The sequence below is a fragment of the Lemur catta genome, chromosome X (genome assembly GCF_020740605.2).
Source record: "Lemur catta isolate mLemCat1 chromosome X, mLemCat1.pri, whole genome shotgun sequence".
Lineage (NCBI taxonomy): Eukaryota > Metazoa > Chordata > Mammalia > Primates > Lemuridae > Lemur > Lemur catta.
In genome coordinates this window covers 33,459,079-33,475,610 of record NC_059155.1, presented here as the reverse complement: position 1 = coordinate 33,475,610, position 16,532 = coordinate 33,459,079, and the positions used below count along the sequence as shown (strand labels likewise).

At 39.2% G+C, this 16,532-nt stretch overlaps 1 protein-coding gene across 1 annotated transcript in view; it reads left to right on the top strand.

Annotated features, from left to right (window-relative positions):
• The window catches only part of GPC3 (glypican 3), a 414,862-nt gene that overhangs the window by 215,269 nt on the left and 183,061 nt on the right, over positions 1–16,532 (top strand). Inside the window, exon 3 of the mRNA XM_045538900.1 lies at positions 1,703–2,397. Coding sequence (XP_045394856.1) covers positions 1,703–2,397 — 695 coding nt within the window. The remainder of the gene's footprint in view (positions 1–1,702; positions 2,398–16,532) is intronic.

Here is a 16,532-nt window from a genome sequence, read left to right as displayed (position 1 = left end):
ATTGACTGGTCCTTTGTATTGGGCTAGATGATCTCTTGGCCTCATCCAACTTTCAGATACAAGGATTGAAAATAAAGTAGCATATGGAGTTGAGAAGATTGTTATAAGATAGATTAACTTCCTAGGAATTGCTTAATGTTTTAAATAAAACAAAACAAACAAATGAACATGCAACAACTTGTAGCAAGGCAGATTTTTCCCAGGGTCACACAACTGCAAAGTAGAAGTAATCAACACAAACTAGTATGCCCCAGTGAGAGTGGTACTGTTGCTGCCCTCAGACCTACAGACAACATATATATTCTCAAAAACTTTTGTAGGAAGTTAAGTTTTGTTTAAACTCATTACTTTTTCAAGTGGGCTTGGAAGCTCAGTAGAATTGCACTGGCATCTACTCAACATTGCTGGGCATGTCATAAGCCCAAGGGAAGAATATAGGGAACGTGTTCTACGTTGGGACGAATCTGGGGCAGATGGTGGTAGCACAACCTAGAGCTCACTTCTGCTACAGATGACTGAAATGTTGGGGTAAGTGATCCCAAGGAACTGTTGGAATACAGTCTCTCTAGTAGTCTGAAAGTGGTAATAATTTGATTTTTCAAGGCTCATGAATTGGCATCATTTGGAGTACATCTGTCATGGACCTTTGCACTTTCGAAGGAAATGAAAGGAAGTACTAAGTTAATTTTAAATGTCTCAGGCAACTTGATTATTTTTATTTTTAAAGTCTGTCTTATTTCTTGAAAAACTTATTATTGTGATTATTTTTCCTTCCCTCATAAATGTAGAACTCTGATTATTTGGGATAATTTGTGTCTGGAATGTTTCAGTTTGGAGAAAATGAGATAGCGACATTTTTACTTTGTCTCTCAAACCAAGGGTACTAATTAGGTCTTATGCCAAGGAGTTGGGAAAGCAGATGTAATCATGAATTTGTGGTCTCTATAGAGTAGATAAGGCTTCCAAGCCATGTGGAAGCTGAACTTAGCATGAAAGCTTAGTAGTTATCCTCCAGATGTTCAGCTTGCAAATACCAGTGGTGTTATTTTCAATAAATACCAAATGATAGATAAGTGCGTGGATTTTTTTCCCAGCCAGATACAAATTCAGTGGATAAATCCCATTTCCAGGTCTGGCAATCTGTTAGCTCCCTTTAAAGTTATCAGGAGAAAATCTACCAAAAATGATTAAATTCATGATAGCTTTCACTCTTGGCTAAGATCTTGCCTCTCCTCCAGGGCTGAATAGACTTAAATTGTAGTGTGAGTTTATATAGTATATGGTTTGTTGTCAAATATTTACCTCTTTCTAAAAATGAAATGTCCTGAAATACAGTTTCTTTTTAACTGAATAAATCAATGAGAGAAAGAGAAATAACTTCTCATTTAGCCAATTTTTAATCAATATTTTCATGAAAGGCCAAAATGTTAACTGAATCCTGGCTTTCATCATTTGAAATATAATTTTTGTGTTTAAGAATTTATGTGCACATCAGCATTTGGACTTCATGTTCAGAAAGGAAAATTGATTTATAGGAGGAAACAACTATAAGAGTAGAGGCAATGCCAGAAATGAATGAGATTCAATTATTTAAGGCAATTGGGACCTTAATCACCACAGCAATAGAGAAATCTCAAATTCGATTACACCCTGGATTTTCATGCTTTAATTTGTGGACATTTCTATATCTCTTGTTTTACAGAGGCCTTTGAAATTGTTGTTCGCCATGCCAAGAACTACACCAATGCCATGTTCAAGAACAACTACCCAGGCCTGACTCCACAAGCTTTTGAGTTTGTGGGTGAATTTTTCACAGATGTGTCTCTCTACATCTTGGGTTCTGACATCAATGTGGATGATATGGTCAATGAATTCTTTGACAGCCTCTTTCCAGTCATCTATACCCAGCTAATGAACCCAGGCCTGCCTGAATCAGCCTTAGACATCAATGAGTGCCTCCGAGGAGCAAGACGTGACCTGAAAGTATTTGGGAATTTCCCCAAGCTTATTATGACCCAGGTTTCCAAGTCACTGCAAGTCACTAGGATCTTCCTTCAGGCTCTGAATCTTGGAATCGAAGTGATCAACACAACAGATCACCTGAAGTTCAGTAAGGACTGTGGCCGAATGCTCACCAGAATGTGGTACTGTTCTTACTGCCAGGGACTGATGATGGTTAAGCCTTGTGGTGGCTACTGCAACGTGGTCATGCAAGGCTGTATGGCAGGTGTGGTGGAGATTGACAAGTACTGGAGAGAATATATCCTGTCTCTTGAAGAACTTGTGAATGGCATGTACAGGATCTACGACATGGAAAACATACTGCTTGGTCTCTTTTCGACAATCCATGATTCCATCCAGTATGTCCAGAAGAATGGAGGAAAGCTGACCACCACCGTGAGTACCAGTTTACAGTTTTCAGAGAAACTGGGAGTTATTGGGTTGGGGTGGCTAGGTCAGCAGCAGGTGCCAATGGAAAGAAAGAGAAAAAACTAGAGAGTAGGTAGGGATAACAGATGAACTGAATGACCTCCCAGAGTTAGGCAGTGCATTAAGATCACAGGCTGGGCGGGGCACGGTGGCTCACACCTGTAATCCTAGCACTCTGGGAGGCCAAGGCAGGAAGATTGCTTGAGCTCAGGAGTTTGAGACCAGCCTGAGCAGGAATGAGAACCCCTCTCTACAAAGAAATAGAAAAATTAGCCAGGTATGGTGGCCCACACCTGTAGTCCCAGGTACCCAGGAGGCTGAGGTAGGAGGATCGCTTAAGCCCAGGAATTTGAGGCTGTAGTGAGCTGTGATGACGCCACTGTACTCTAGCCAGGGCCACAGAGTGAGAGTCTGTTTCACAAAAAAAAAAAAAAAAAGAAAGAAAAAAAAAGGAAGACCACAGGCTGTATGGAGTCATAAAACCTGGCTTTGAATTTCAGCCCCACCCACTTCCTTGCTGTGGGACATTGGGGAGTCATTTTATCTTTAGAAGCCTCATTTTTCTGATTCATGGAATAGAAATAAAAAGAATATCTACTTTATAGGGAATAACATGTGTTAAAGCACTTAGCATGTGTCTCATACATGGTAAGTCTTTAATAAATGTTACCTATTTTTACCCATTGTCATCAGTTATCCTAATCTTCATGACAATCCTGTGAGGTGGGAGCTGTTATCTTCGTTTTATAAATGAAGAAACTGAAGCTTGGTGAAATTGCAACTCACCCAAGGGCACCCCGCTATAGTTAGTGGAAAAGCCATGCTTCAGAAATTGATCAGGTGACCCTTTAATTTGGTTATCACCAATTTTTCTGATTCTGATTTTATTTTTGTGCTTTTAATCAGGTATATTACATTACCATTTTGAGTAGTGGCTTTAAACACAAGAGACCCAGTTAGAACCCACTAATTAAACCTCACAAGAACATAAGCAAGGCAAACATCCATGTTCTCCAGTGGTTGTGTTATAGTCTTGATTATACCAGTCTAAGTCATGTAGGAGGAAGGACAGTTCTGTAAGTGAGGCAGTAGTTTGCTTGGTTTCAGTTAGACATTGTTAGTCACAGAACTATAGGAAGTACCCACTTCGAATGTAGAACAGAACATATAGCCAAGAGCTACCAGCCAGATCCCCCTAAGGTAGGATCTGATTACCAAATGCTGCTAGCTTTGTAGGAGGAGGTGGCAGAATAGTATAGTACACTATCATTACTGAGCTCCTACTACATCTCAGGTGCTGTGCTGGCCAGTTTACATAATATTATTTCACAGTAACCCATGAGGTTGGTCCTAATATTGTCCCCATTCTATGCAGGAGAAAATGAATCTTAGAGAGAATTAATACCTTGCCCAAGATCACAAAACTAGTATTTTTTCTATTTTTGCTGTTGTAGAAATATTTTATTTCTGCTAATTACAATGTTTTTTGATATATAATGCACATATTTTCGGGGTACATGTGATAATTTAATATATACATATAATTTGTAAAGATCAAATCAGTGTCATTGGTATATTTTTTTTTACTTTTTTTTTTGGAGACAGAGTCTCATGTCAGCCTAGCTCACAGCAACCTCAAACTCCTGGGTTTAAGCAATCCTTCTGCCTCAGCCTCCCGAGTCGCTGGGACTACAGGCATTCTCCACCATGCCCAGCTAATTTTTTCCATATATATTTAGTTGTCCAGATAATTTCTTTCTATTTTTTTAGTAGAGATGGGGTCTCGCTCTTGCTCAGGCTGGTCTCGAACTGCTGACCTTGAGCGATCCTCCCACCTCAGCCTCCCAGAGTGCTAGGATTACAGGTGTGAGCCACCGCGCCCGGCCAGTGTCATTGGTATATTCATCATCTTTAATATGTGCCTTTTCTTTATGCTAGAAACATTTGAATTATTCTTTTCTAGCTATTTTGAAATATACAATAGATTATTGTAAACTATAGTCACCCTACTGATCTATCAAACACTAGGTCTACACCTAACAGGTACAATGCACACTATCTGGGGGGATGGGCACACTTATAACTTTGATTCAAATGGTACAAAAGCAATTTGTGTAACCAAAACATTTGTATCCCCATAATATTCTTAAATAATAAATAAAAAAATAAAGATGCTTAAAAAAAAAAACTAGTTAAGTGGGAGGAGCTAGGATTCGAACCCAGACTTGGTTGCAACTGCTATGTACCCTGAGCCACTGCTTATCCAGAATGTAGAGGGCAGATTAGGCCATTTAGCCTTGTCTTTAAACTGGGGAAGTACAAAATGATAGGGGTAATTGGTTTTTTTTGGTGAATTAAACTAGGAAGGAGGACAGAAATGATGCAACCCTCGGCATGGCTACTTATGGAGCTACTCTAATTTCCCCATTCACAATGTTAGTCATTTAAAACACATTTGCTAAGAAAATATTTTATAGTAAAATGAACAGAAATGTCCTAACTAATGATGGTGTTCTTCAGTGGCTAATTATTCCCTTGACTGCTTTATAATTCCAGGCCAGATTCTGGGGCCTTATGCAAAAGCAAATCTCACAGAACTAGAAAAATGAAATGTTAAGGGCATTCATATGTTCATTCACCTAATACTGACTGAGGGCCCACTATGTGTCAGACACAAAGCAAGAGTGCTGTGGTGTGGAAATGCTTTCAGTAAGAGGAAAATAAGGAGACAACATTAAAATACAGAGTGTAGGAGTGTTTAAAGGTTGCCTCTGATATTGGTCATTTGACAGCCACATAATTGGTCTTGAAACTGTGTATCCTCCTCTAGTGCTTTTAAACACAAAAAAATGAAGTAGGGAGCTTGTAAGGAATTAAGAGCACTGTTTTAATCAGGCACTAGACTTGAAGGTTTGTTTAGTAAACATTTATTAAGCATCTGTTTTGTGCATGGCACTTTGCTAGGTGCTGGATATTCAAAACTACTCAAGACATAGTTTTTAAGTCCTGAAAATGTCAGTCTAGTTGGTAGACAGATGTGTAACTGAATAAATTTTACCACTGTGAACATTTCACTATAACGTGAATGTTGAAAGGGCTGTGAGAGATTAGCTAGTCCGATACCATCGATTTACAAATGAAGAAATAAAGTTCAGGGAGACTTGCCAAAAGTTATATAATTAATGGAAGAGCCAGAAGTAGCATTCAAGGTCTTCTGCTGCTATAATCTAATGCTCTTTCCGTCATACCAGTCTGTCCCCCATTAGACCCTCCCAGACTTTCACTCTAAAAGGTCCATTAAGATTTTGCAAACACATAGTGAACCTAAATTGGATAGCTATTTCAGGCTACCAAACCCTGCTACATTTTAGGTGCATGCATGTGTATGTGTGTCTGTGCATGCATGTGCGCATGCGTGCAGGGGGTGTATATTTCATGTCATTATCATTCCGGGGGCGGGGGGTGGGGGAGCGGAAAAAAGGCCTTGGCTGTCAAGAGGTGCTCAGTGATGCAGTCCCTTTCTGTTTTGGCCATTAAGGGCCTGATTGCTCCCAGCTTCCAGCTGGTTATGAGAGCGTGCAGTCTGCCATCCCCAGGGAATGCCTGAACTAAACCAGAAAACATATGTGAATTCTGCCTTGTTCCTGTTTTATGATCACCAATTCTAAGTAATATGTACCAAATGGTGGGGGTGGGGGAATCATGGGCCAGGTGTGATTCAGCCCATACTCTGTACCGGCCAGAAAGGGACTGAGCCATTTATAGGGGTGAGGGGAAGTGAGGGCTGGGTAGACTGCAGAACTCTATTCATGTTAACAAACCCACAGAATGCCCCAAAGCAAAAGCTGATTTAAAACTAAAGCATTAATGAGATTCTGCTGCAGCACCCTCACTTCCCTGTGGTGATAAAATGTAAAACCCTGCCAGTTGGTCCTGCTTGAGGTTCAGTTGTAGTGAGAGACCTCTTTAAAAATATGCTCTTCCTGAGCTCTGTTGGGACAGACTTTTTAGCTAGCTATAAGCCATGCCATGAGGTCTGCCACACAGAGACTTTGCCCAGTTGGTTTGGGGGCTACCATCTACCCCAGATTATGAAGGTCATTTTGGTCTTCGAAGTGAGTGTGTCACTGTTAAATTTTATAATTTTATGTGGCTTGCAAGCTTTAGTTTTTCCTGGGATAGTTATCAATACTTCAGACTACCCAGTGAAGGCATGCAGGTGAATGTTGGGGTGTTGTTGCTGTCAGCACCCCTAGAATTGGTAAAGTATCCAGTTCCTAAACTTGGTTCATCATCACAACCACCTGGGGAACTTGTTAAACATTTTCCTGGAGTCCACCCCTAGAGATTCTGATACCATAGGTTTGTGGAGAGGTCAGAGAATTTGTCATTTAAAAAGTACCTCAGTTGATTATGATGCTCCCTTGGGAGCAAATCCAGCCACCTAATTTGGAAGATAAAATAAGGCTCAGAGGTTGGAAGTGAATGGCCTAAGTTCCACAAACAGTTAGTGGTAAAGCTATGACCTCAGATTCTTCATCTCTAAAATGGGGTTGAGATATGGGTATTAAATGAAATGATAGGTTCAGGAACATGGAAAGCACCTGGTAAGTTCCAGTACAGTGCTCTTTCTTACTACATTGTTCTAAGTGCCAAATGGAAAATGGATTTCTCTTAAACTTATTTTTAAGTGCCAAGATCATCTAATGTTACTTTAGTCCAAAGGAAGTGAATAAAAATAGTGTGTGAAAATTTATGTGCGTGTGTGTATGCCTGTGTGTGAGAAAAACAGAGAAAGAGAGAGAGGAGAGAGAGAGGAAAGGAGGGGGAGAGAGAAAATTCGTACTGAAAAGTTCAAGAAAATACTAATGACAGGACTGTAAATAGCTCTATTTTGCAATCTGGGATAAATATACAAACTAGGATAAATATCTTGGCCCCAAGTGAGTATTGAGTAGGTCTTTAATAATATTTGGGTGAAAGCATCACTGTTAAATTTATCAGCACATTATTGAATTTCGTATATTATACCTTGAGGCAACCACAAATATGTGCAGTTTGTAATACATATATTTTCAGCATGATTGTTACACCCAGATTGCTGAATGCCACGGCTTCCTCTTAAAATGCAACTGCTTTTATCCTGAAAACGATTTTGATTGTCCTTACCATGTACCTATGTTTGGACTATATGCATAGCCATTGCACATTTCACGTATAATTTGTCCATTTATTAAATGATGAATTATTAGCATGTTGAATGTTTATCCCTCCCCCAGAGAGTTTCCCAAAACTTTCTATAATTTTACTTTCTTTGACTCCCCAAAATAATTGCTCATGTATCCCTACATGGCTGTGTGCACTTGTATTTTTCTACCTGTATTCATGTACACACTTTCTTTGTTGATTCATCTCATCATTTCTCAGTGTTTTCTCTCCCACAATTTCATTACCTTGGCTTGTTATATGCTTCATTGAATGTTGTGCAAAATTGCAACCTTTTCTACCACCGGTATTTCTCCCTTTCTTTTCTCATTGTGGTATTCATTTTAGCACTGTCTGAAATGGGATTCATTGCAAGAAACATTCATTGAGCATATAATCGTGGAAGCACTAGGATAGATACCGGGGATCATAGGAAGTCGCTTGAAAGATGAGCATGACTCTGTTGCTGCCCTCAGGGGTCACTGAGCTAGTAGGTGGCAGAGCTAGGATTCAGAGCTGAATCTGTCTAACTCCAAAGCTCATGCTCTTAACCATTATTCTATATTGTTCGCTCAAATATTGCTCCACTCTCTTCACCAGAATCTTCATTCCCTAAACACAGGCTAAGTAGGTTTTTATTATATTATTTAATATCCTGTATTACTCCCTAGTGTTTTTCCAGCTGCACAATCAGTTTTTGAATTCATTCTCCCTCCTTAGAGATTTTTGCCCTAGAATTTCCCAATGAGGTACTAAAAGACATGTGATTTTTTTTTTGTCTTCATAACACTTAAAGGCACAGAGTAGTTTCTAGGAGAAGAAAGAATGCTTGTGTAGGTGATGGAAGATCCAGTCACACAGTCAGAGGGCTTTGCCTAGAATCTATGTGAGTGATGCCAGTGGTGAGGGATGGGCTATCTTCCAGTTGCAAAGTTGGGAATCTGTCCATTGGACCAACAGATAGTTTTTAAGGCATCTGCTTTTGATTCTGGACATTAAAAGTACATGCAGATCTCCATTATAGAGTGTCTTTAGTAGTAGTATTGCTTACTGAGAACCTAACATATTCTAGTATCAAAGTACATCCATTTCCTTTGCTAGGATTTCTGAAGTCAGTATTTATTTATGTGTGCTAGGAAGCTCTGGGGAAGAGTCTCTGTTGATCCTCGATAATAATTCACTCTATCAAACTCTTATATTTTGCTGTCTGTGTGACTGTAACTCATCAGAATTTCCAAGATTAGCCCTACCTTCCTCTCCGCTTTTGAAGGCTGGGGTTATTTCTCAGGTGTCAGAATGTCAGTGTTTTTCTCTTTGTGCTATCACTTTGGACTTTCATTTTTCAGTCTCAGATAAAGATACTTTGTCTGAATTCATACAAGCTGTTTTCAGTACCAAGTGATTTGAAAGTGATAAAAACAAGTAAATGGCTCACTACCTAATTAGTGTCTGCAGGTCAACATCTAGAACTGTGGTAACCAACTTTATTTGCATGAAGCCCATTTCTGGAAAGAAAAAATATTTATAGGCTGCCATCCTTTTTTCATTCATAATTACTATAATTTTGGTGATTTCTGTGGAGAAAAATTATAGTTTTTGAACATTGATTACCTATTTATTGAAAGAACACATATTTTAAAAATGGCACCACCATTTAGGCACTAAATGTTAACTTCGGGGCAAGTTTCAAAAAGTGGTCACATAGGGAAGCTTTTTTAAGTGTTTCATCCTGAAATTATATATATTATGGGTCATATTGGGAAATTAGATGGGCTATTCATGAATCTAGAATTGCTTGCCTTTGCCTTGACAAGAAGTGGCAGCACAATTACCACTTGTTTATATGTTCTGAATCTTTAAGAATAAATTTTTCCTCTTTTTTGTGGTCAGTGGACTGCTGTAGCAGGAACACATCCTCAAGAACTGTAAAGGATCTGAGATTTTGCCCTAATTGCAAGCTAACAAATTAGCCTGCTGCAGTGTCATGGCTGCTAGTTAAAGGCACAAGACTTCCGAGTCAGAGATGAGGGACAGTTTATTTCTCACAGCGGTAGCATTAGCCAGAGTATCAGCATTTGTGCCAGATCCTCAGAATCCCAGTTCCCACAGGGTAAGGCAAAGAGCTGGACGACTCCTGCACATACAATGAGTTTCATTATAGGAGAGGAACTTTGAGCTTAGGGAACTCAAATCTTTTTATAATAGGTGGTAAGCCTGCCTGCTCTTTTCTCTGAAGGAAGATGCTATCAACCTTCCAAGGCTGTTCACTATACAAAGATATTTGAAAAGGATAGTCTGGAACAAAGGGCAGTCCATGCCCCTGCTTCTAAGCCATGTACAAGCACAAGAAATCCGTGGAGAACTGTCTTCCAACACATGGCCCCCACCCTTGGACGGCTGCAAGAACCTCTCAAGTTCTCAATGCTTTTGGAGGATCAGGCAAGGAAATTAGGAGTTAGTAGAAGACAATTAGCTTAGCTCTGAATGGTTGGCCAAAAGACAGGGCTGTGTGTCCCCTGTTGGAGGGTAGCAGAGGGCACATCCAAAGACAGAACAGTGGTAGTTTTTCTCAGCTCTTGAGAGAATACTTTAAAAAAAAAGTATCAAAGGGGCACCTGACTGTTGCCTCTCATTAGGAGTAAGCTGTGCTACTTTGGGTCCCCAGCTACTACTCTATTGTGCTCTCTTTTGGTCTCTAAGCTCTCTGTGTCCTCTTGCTTGTTCAGACTCTGGGGTTGGGAGTTTTGTGTTGCTAAGTGACTTGGCTGAAGGAAGTTTGCTCTTTCACAGCACTTCTAAGGTGAAGCATGTAATAACCATACAGCAGTAAGCAGATGCTTATCCATGTCTGCTGGGAGTGAATAGAGAACTAATGTGTCCTTAGAGTATATTCAGAAAAGTTAGAAAGTCCGGGACATTTGCCCAAGTGGGCAGAAGTCCAAGAAGACCTCCCTATGGCCTGATATTTTGAGAACCCATATGCTCCTGGGATGACAGTAAAGGAATCCAAAATGCCCTTTGCCAATGTTGGTCAGCCAGGGAATTAGAGTACAGTGAAAGTATCCTCCTACCTCGTGAGGGCAGAAAAGCCCCTGGATACTTGCTGTCTTCATTACAAAAGCCGAAACGCCTCAGAAAACACAGTCATGTACACTGTGTGATTCCTCTGTGATTTCTTTTTTCTCCACTTGGAAAAAGGTTACTCTTGGCAAATGTAGTGCTACCTCATTCACTCACAATAGCGCCACAGGTAACCCTGGCTTGCTGACCTCTTATGCCTATGTGTTTTGCTATCTTGCTCAGGTTTGTCACAGAAAATGCTTTCTGAGTTGGACTGTTTCTTAAAATGACCAATTCTCTTGTCCCCACCTTAAAAATTGAAAACATATTTTGAACATCACGGAAACGTTTTTTGATGAAGTTGCACTGTAGTGTAGTAATTTCCTCAAGGGGGGGAGGATTTTAATATTTGCTATAACAAAGAATTTTACAAAAGGCCAAGATAAGGGAATTCTGAGAAAATGTCTTCCAGCATGTTGCAGCCCTTATAAGGTAAAATACAAACTTCATCATTACCAGCAGCCAGGATTTGCAGGGTGCTGAGTGCTGGGCACTGTACTAGTTCTTACGGTGGTTTGCCATTCTATTTCTTGTTGGGGGAAATGTTAATGGGGTAAAAACAAATAACCTTTGTTTTGTTGAAAGTACAGATTTCTTAATGTCCTTTTAAAATGTCCCTTTGGGAAGTACATAATCCAGCAAGGCTGCTTTCTTATTTCATATGGGGAGTGGGGGAGGATTGATGCTGCCTCCTTTTTACCCAATTCAAGTCCTTTCTGAAGAATATTCAGAAAGTGAATTAATTTTTCCCTTTTTCATTCCACTCAGAGTGCTTAAAACAGATAAAATAGGAAGCAGAGTCATATTTGGGTGCTGTCTATTATCATTTACTGACTGAGAGTATATCTAAGCCTTTCTGCTTTTTGCAGATAATTAATTTTGTTCCTAAATGTAGGAAAGAGTGATTGTAATCAGTATGTTTGTACTTTCAGCCACAAATAGAGCCCATCAAAGATATGCAGTACAAATAAACCTCATAAAACATGCAGCCCAAGTACTGTTCAAAGTTAATGTCCTATCTTTTTTTTGAAAGAAAAAAATCACATACAGCGTATGATTTTTTAAATGTTGTTCTTGGTATTCTTACATATTAATAGTTAATAGACAGATTCCCCTTTTTTAATGCAAGCCTATGCTTTGAATTATTTTTATCATTAAATTTCATGTAGTAGAGCTGAAGGAGACTTTGATTTGTCACAGCAATCAGCTCATCAACATATACATATTTCCGAGTTCTGGGTATGAATTTTTCTCATCCTTCCAGAAAAATTATGAATGATCAGAGATCTAAGTTAAAGGCTCAGTTTCACGGGATGAAACCTAAGAGCATAGTGTTTGTCAAATAATTCCTCTGAGTGCTTTTGGAAAGCTTTTGCCCTTTTATTCCGGCTGCCTGTTCCCCACCTTTGGCTGACCCCTACTCTAAGCCCATCCCTTCTCCCTCTCCTTCAAAATAGTACCTTGCTCTGTGCGCTCTATGTCTTGTTCATTCAGGCGCTGTACTCGGCTTAGAGTGAATGATGTGTGATTATGGTTCAATCATCACAGGAAGCCCATTTCTGTTTCTTCTAGTTCTCTAATGTGTTCTTTCTGTTGAGAAACAAACTCATTTCACTTAGCAAAATTATTAAGCACCAGAAAACTCTTCAAAAGAGTTATCAAGGAAGGTAGAGCTCAATGTGATGCAGTTATAGGGAGAAATAAGTGTAGGTGAGACCTGATAAAATTACCTTCTATGCATTATAAGGTGTAAAGAACATCAGTTCAGAAATCAGAATTTTGATGTAGGATCCATGCCTTGTGCTGACACAAGCTAGTGGCTTTGGAAAAGCAACTTCTTGGTGTCTGTTTCTTAATCTATACAATGAGCTAGATTATGATAATGAGTGGTTATGTACTAAGCACATGCTAAGTTTACAACAATTCTAATGAGAAAGGGATTATCACTACTACTATTTTCCTGGTTAAAGAACTGAGGCAGAGAGACTTGGAAGTAGGTGCCAGCTATGAGGTCACTTCAGCTATTGTCTACTGCAGGAGCTCCTGAGGTGCATCTCCTGCCGGGGGCCAGACCCAGTCTTAGAATCTATGGTCGTGGCCTGGCCTTGTCTACAGATGGATGCAAGCTGACTCAGTGAGTGGGAATGAGGCAGGATGGAGAGTCAGAAGTTGCTAAGGATCTTTCATTCTTACCCACTCTTTCAGTTATCATTCATCCTTTTTCTTACATGTGGCCTTTAGAATTGCATAGAAACTTCCAATGGGCTTAGCTTTTCTTCTCTGCTCTTCCTCATATTTGTATTAATTAATCCTAAGGCCTCCCCTAGGATCAGACCTATTTCATTTACCCTTTTTCAAAAAAAATCCATTCTTGATGAGCTTATTTTTAAAAGATATATGGCACCTACATTTTCTCTTTCTCAGGTCAGAAATCCAAAGAATGGTCAAATACCAAGCTCTGTGGCTTTCTTATTCTGCACTAAATCCTGTAATGATCTCTTTCCAAACATGAAAGGAGTTCCTTATTACCTGAGTTTCTGATTTACTCAACTGTTCATTTCCTTTAACAGATTCTTAATACAAAATGAATGATTTTCTTTACTATAGCAACCTCCTAGCAGATTTTTTAAAAATTGTAAACAATTTAAATCATCTTTTCACGAGTTTTCTAGAAATAAAGTACTCTAGACAAAAAGCAGAAAACTAAACTAGTGTCCTTTCTCTGATTGAAAATAAAATATTAATTATGACAAAATGATATAATCAAACTTGACAGAAGCTACAGAATCCATGTTAGATTTTCTATCAGTATGAAAAGGATGTTAACAATTTCTAGATCACAGAGGGTGAAAGGATACACACTGGTGGAAACATTTCCCTCACACATCTGTGTTTATCAAATTTTAAAGTCTGTTTCCTCTCCCACCATTTCTCCTAAATCTGTAATACATTGATTTAAAAACAATTAATGCATGACTCAAACTGCTCTGCTCTGAAAGGCCCCATTCAGAATTGTGTCAGCTCTGGTTATCATTGACCAAAGAATCTATGAGATACCAGGAATAATAAATTACAACATTCATTTTTAATGGCACCAGAGAGATTTTTAAGAGCAAAGCTTTCGAGATAGAAAGTTGGATCAATACCCTACACAGGAAAGGGTCGGCTTGGTGTTACAAGGAACAGAGTAAGAAAAAGTTCTGTGATGTAGTAGAAAGAACATGGGCTTCAGGAGTTAGGATCTCTACTCAAGCATTCCTTATTTTAGTGACCCTGGGCGTGTTGTAAAATCTCCATGAGCCTTAGTTTCTTCCTCTATAGAATGGGAATAAGAATTCCCAACCCCACAGAACTATGAAGATTAGCAACAATGCCCAGCACATGGTAGCACTGTAAAATCTGACATGTAATATGATCCATTTCATCTGCTGTGAGGCAAAGCAGCCTTTTCTTCCTAGACCTTCCTTCACATGGGGGTATTCATTTTGGGGATCCACTCATTAGCAGCACCATCATTGGTAAATATTTACCAAGCTTCTGTGACAAAGACCCTGTGCCAGGAGCTGGCAACACAAATACACAAGTCCCCCTTATTCGTGGAAGATATGTTCCAAGACCCCCAGTGGATGCCTTAAACCATTGATAGTACCGAACTGTATATATACTGTGTTTTTCCTATATATACATACCTATGATAAAGTTTAATTTATATATTAGGCACAGTAAGAGATTAATGACAATAAGTAATAAAATAGAGAAAATATAATGATATACTATGATAAAACTTATGTGGAAACAACCCAAGTGCCCATCAATACATGAGTGGATTAATAAAATGTGGTATTTGTATACCATGGAGTACTACTCAGCTATGAAAAAACAATGGTGATCTAGCACCTCTTGTATTATCCTGGATAGAGCTGGAGCCCATTCTACTAAGTGAAGTATCCCAAGAATGGAAAAACAAGCACCACATGTACTCACCATCAAATTGGTATTAACTGATCAACACTTAAGTGCACATATAGTAGTAACATTCATCGGGTGTTGGGCAGATGGGAGGGGGGTGGAGAGGATGGGTATATTCACACCTAATGGGTGCAGTGTGCACCGTCTGGGGGATGGACACGCTTGAAGCTCTGACTCGGGCGGGGCAACGGCAATATATGTAACCTAAACATTTGTACCCCCGTAAGATGCTGAAATAAAAAAAAAAACTTATGTGACCGTGATCTCTCTCTCTCTCTCTCTCTCTCTCTCTCTCTCTCTCTCTCTCTCTCTTGCTCTCTCACTCTCTCTCTTTCTCTTTCTCTCAAAATACCTTATTGTACTGTACCATGGATAACTAAAATTGTGGACAGTGAAACCACCAATAAGGGAGGACTACTCTATCAGGAACATGTTTCAAAAAGCTAAACCAGTTGGGCTGCAACAGAGTTTCTGAATTCTTTTCCTAATGTTAGGATGGCTTTTTCCAATGAGGCTGCTTATCTAGGTACTCCACACTTCTCCTACTGAAGTTCCTACTAGTCTTTGAATTCGGAGGTCAGGATGTCTTTGAACAAGTTTATTCAACCTGTATGTCTGTAGGCCTCTGCTTCCATTTGCCCAACTTTTGCCACTAATAACCAGGAGAATCAATCACGTCCCCCCAGATGTTTGGGTAGATTGATTCCCAGCGAAACAGACCACGTTGAACACACAAGTTTTCTAACTGCTCACAGTGGTCTTCACAGAAGACTCATGAATAAAGGGCAGTGTGATATATCTGGATTCCCTATGGGGATTTTTAGCATTCATCTTCTTTCGCTTGGGTTTAGTGCTGAAATCCTTGAGAGCAGAGGGAAGATTCAAGCTGTGTTTATGGCTCCTTTGTTTTAGAGTGTGAATTTTGCAGTATAATGCTAAATTGCTTTTGCTGGGTACCACTGTTAAATGATGATTAAATTTAGTTTTGGTATAAAAATGAATAGATGCCTATTATATATCTTTGGGATAATTTAATGATATCCCCTTGTTTTAGATATTATCGTTTTATTAGATTCCTAAATTTTCTTATCTATTCTTATCTGTCTTGCCTGGTCAGAGTCTTTCCCCCTTTATAATCAGTGATAACTACCTTTCTGATTTGGGGATTTGGGTTACCACTCTGCTTCTTTAATAAAAAGGAAAGGGAGAAAGCAATGATGGGGGAAGTGAAAGGAGTTTAAGGGAGTACAAGGAAGACAGGAAATGAGTCAGAACATTTTGAAAGGATTTTTTTTAGATACATGGTGTCTGCAGTATTTACTTAATATAATCATTGCCCCACTTATGCTAGCACAATACAAATGTCACAAATTCTAGATTTTAAAAAATACAGAAAAACACATTTTATCTCAGTTATGACTCACTTGCCATTTTCTTAAATCAAACAGTTTTAGCATGTGAAACTACCATTCTCCTCTCTTCATACCCTAGTATACAATGTCTTACATAGAGTAGGCGTTCAATTTTTCTCTTAAATCAAGCTTAAATGGCATGGAATTTATCCTTGGGATAGTGAGGAACCATTGAGAGTACAGAGAACATGAATCTCCACCCACAAAATCAGGAGTGTAAGAAAGACAGTGCATCTTTTACTTATTTTTGGGCCTTTTTTGTTTTATAATAAACTTAATTTTTTTAGAGCCCTTTTAGGTTCACAGCAAAATTGAGCAGAAATTACCGAGTTTTAACCATATACCCCTGCCCCTACACACACACAGCCTCCCCCACTATCAGCATCTCCCACCAGA